Raw genomic sequence first — 2,748 nt, forward strand, 5'->3', positions numbered from 1 at the left:
GACGGCAGTGCGTTTACCTGCTGCTTCTTTTTTTTTCTCGATTCTACGATGTGAAACCCAGTATGCCTAGACGGGTTGGCCCATGTACGGGCCCACTATGAATTTTTTTTCTTTGTTCTAAAAAGGATCCAAAGTGAAAGTTTTGAATGTGTTTGATTGCACTCACCAATAGTCATTTCAACGAAATCTAACCTTCAGTGAATAAATAGAAGAAAAAAGAACTGTTTACCAACTCTTTTCGTGCTGCAGTCACGGCCTCACGGGCAAACTTTATTCCTCTTTGGCTCTTTCCGGGGGTGTAGTTTCACAAGTGTATCACAACAAACAACCAATGTAAATAGACGAGGCAAGAAATGGCCTAACTAAGCTAAGTATCTACAGCCTGAACTCTGAAGCAACACCAATTCGCCATGTATGCTACTCTTTTAACTTCTTGTGCTAAGCTTGGTTACTATCTCATCCTTTGCCAGCCGTATCAAAAACAAGATGGCAAGTGATATGGAAACAATCAACATGAAAAATACATTATTCCATCCTCTAGTTGAAATGTACCCTGTAAGCAAGGGTCCCAAAGCTGCACCAACAGAACCAGTGCCGTCGATTATGGCGGAAACTGTCGCCAGTGCTCGCGAGTTCCCTTTGATCGCGTCTTGGGTGCCAAGATCAGTTGCCACAGTCGTGGTGATGAGGGAGTATGGACCATTCACGAAGTAGCCGGAGAGGAACATGAGACCAATGTTGTGGTGCATGGATATGCTTCCATATGTCCGGTACACGATGAGTGCAGGGATTGAGAGGAAGAGGAACAGAACTGATGTTACTGCACGGGCACCTATGGCATCCGAGAGGAAACCAGCTGAAATCCCTCCTAAAACCCCTCCTATATCAAATACAATTGATAAAATTCCTGAAGCCTTGTGTGACAAGAACTGGCCTGCTACAGCTGCAAATAAAAGAATAGGTTGGTATCAAGAAAATTTTTGACTGATTGATACTCCACAAATGAAAATTCTATAGAAACAATGCTCCCAAGAAGTAAAACAATATTCCATTTTCTGAACTCGTACTTTTCATGGTTTAATCTCACCATGGAAAGAGAGGTTTACATTCATGAGCTAGACTATTGATTTTCTTGTGTCAAACCTTACTATCTTAACCAAGGAAATTAGGAAAAATAACAGATGGAAATTGGTACAATTCGATTGACTTGTCAATCAACAACTAAAACAGTTCAACATGTGAGCAAAATAATATTATAAAAAATTAGGTAGGCACCTTATTAGAAACTTGAGAGCAAGCTAGAACTGGTGTATTACCAACAGAAATGGTATTGGTGTACTTCCACTGCATCAGTTCCAACTATCACACTGTGTAGAACAAGGCTTCAAAGAACTAACTTTTAAGACTGTTTGGTGCTGTTATCTACCTATTCAACTGATTTAGATGATACTATGAAGCAACCAACTATTTAGCCTGAAATGTAAAATTGAGGAGCACTGCACTGGACAAAATTCTAATGCGTGACATTTAGCAACCAAATTAGAGTTCGTGTCACAGAAGTTAAAATTAACCATGGACATACTTGTAGATTTACTCCCTGAGAAAATTATGTACAGGTAACAAACTCATACCCGACCATTGTCAATGTGAGATCAATCAAATAGTATAATGTATAAGCAATTGACTGCATACCATTATTCCTGATATAGAACGGCAACCAGTAGAGGAAGGTATAAGCAACAAGCTTGGAGAAGAAGAGGCAGAATGCAAACGGCACAACGCCAGGCAGCCTCCACGCCTCGAAGAACCCAATCGCCCTTGGCAATTGTGATCCCATCTCCATCTCCAGCTCGTCATCCTCATTCGCTTGGGCCTCTTTCTTATCCTCCCCAAGCAGCTCCACCTCCTCCCCACCATCGCCATTCATCTCAACCTCCATGGCCTGCACCTCCAACCCGGCCTCACTCGGATGCGCGACCAAAAACACAATCACGACGACCCCAAGCGCGGCGATGACGAATGCTGGCACCAAGAACGACCACCCCCACCCGAACTCGAGCACGGCGGCGGCGAGGACGGAGCCGGCGATGTTCCCCACCGAGGTGTGCGAGTTCCACACCCCCATGATGGTGCCGCGCTTCGAGGCGTAGCCGAACCAGTTCCCCATGACGGCGACGACGCAGGGCCAGCCGGCGGACTGGACGACGCCGCTGGCGACCTGCGCGGCCGCGAAGAAGGCGAGCGCGTGGACGTCGAGGAAGTAGGCGGCGCCGAGAGCGGCGCACGCGGCCCCGGACGCGAGCATAGCGGTGCCGAGGAGGCGGCGGAGGTCGGCGCGGTCGGCGAGGTGGCCCGCGGCGAACATGGCGAGCGCGTAGGCGGAGAGGAAGGCGACGTCGAGCTCGCCGAGGCGGTGCGGGCCGCGGGCGCCCGAGAAGGGCGCCCACTCCGCGGAGAGCACCGCCTTGACGATGCTGGGCGGCTTGCGGGAGGCGTGGAACGCCGCGTAGGACGCGAAGGTGAGCGCCAGCACCGCGTACTCGTGCCGCCCGAGGCCCCGCGCCGGCGCGCCCCCGGCGGCGGCGCGAGGGCCCCCGTGTGGCGGCGGCGCGGCCGCCGCGGCTTCCATCGGAGTGGGGGCCGGAGCGGATGCTAGAGAGGAGCGAGGTCTGAGGGCATGGGAGGCGAGGGGAAGGTGAGATCTGGCATCGGGGGAAGGAGGAGACGACGACCCTGAGACTGACAAGA

At 50.7% G+C, this 2,748-nt stretch overlaps 1 protein-coding gene across 1 annotated transcript; it reads right to left on the reverse strand.

Moving 5' to 3' along the window:
- Positions 1-224: 224 nt before the first annotated feature.
- Positions 225-2,748, reverse strand: LOC120670973 (putative glycerol-3-phosphate transporter 5). Its single transcript, XM_039951162.1, has 2 exons — positions 1,693-2,748; positions 225-943 (listed from the first exon to the last, which is right to left on the reverse strand). Exons 1-2 carry the CDS (start codon positions 2,627-2,629, stop codon positions 426-428), a joined length of 1,455 nt encoding a protein of 484 aa, XP_039807096.1. The 5' UTR covers positions 2,630-2,748; the 3' UTR covers positions 225-425.

Source organism: Panicum virgatum, chromosome 4N (assembly GCF_016808335.1).
Source record: "Panicum virgatum strain AP13 chromosome 4N, P.virgatum_v5, whole genome shotgun sequence".
In the NCBI taxonomy this organism is placed as follows: Eukaryota; Viridiplantae; Streptophyta; class Magnoliopsida; order Poales; family Poaceae; genus Panicum; species Panicum virgatum.

Coding starts and splice junctions, on each gene's coding strand:
- LOC120670973 (XM_039951162.1), bottom strand. CDS start 2,629: ATGGAAGCCGCGGCGGCCGCGCCGCCGCCACACGGGGGCCCTCGCGCC. Junction 944..1,692: donor GTTCTATATCAGGAATAATG/GTATGCAGTCAA, acceptor TTTTATTTGCAG/CTGTAGCAGGCCAGTTCTTG.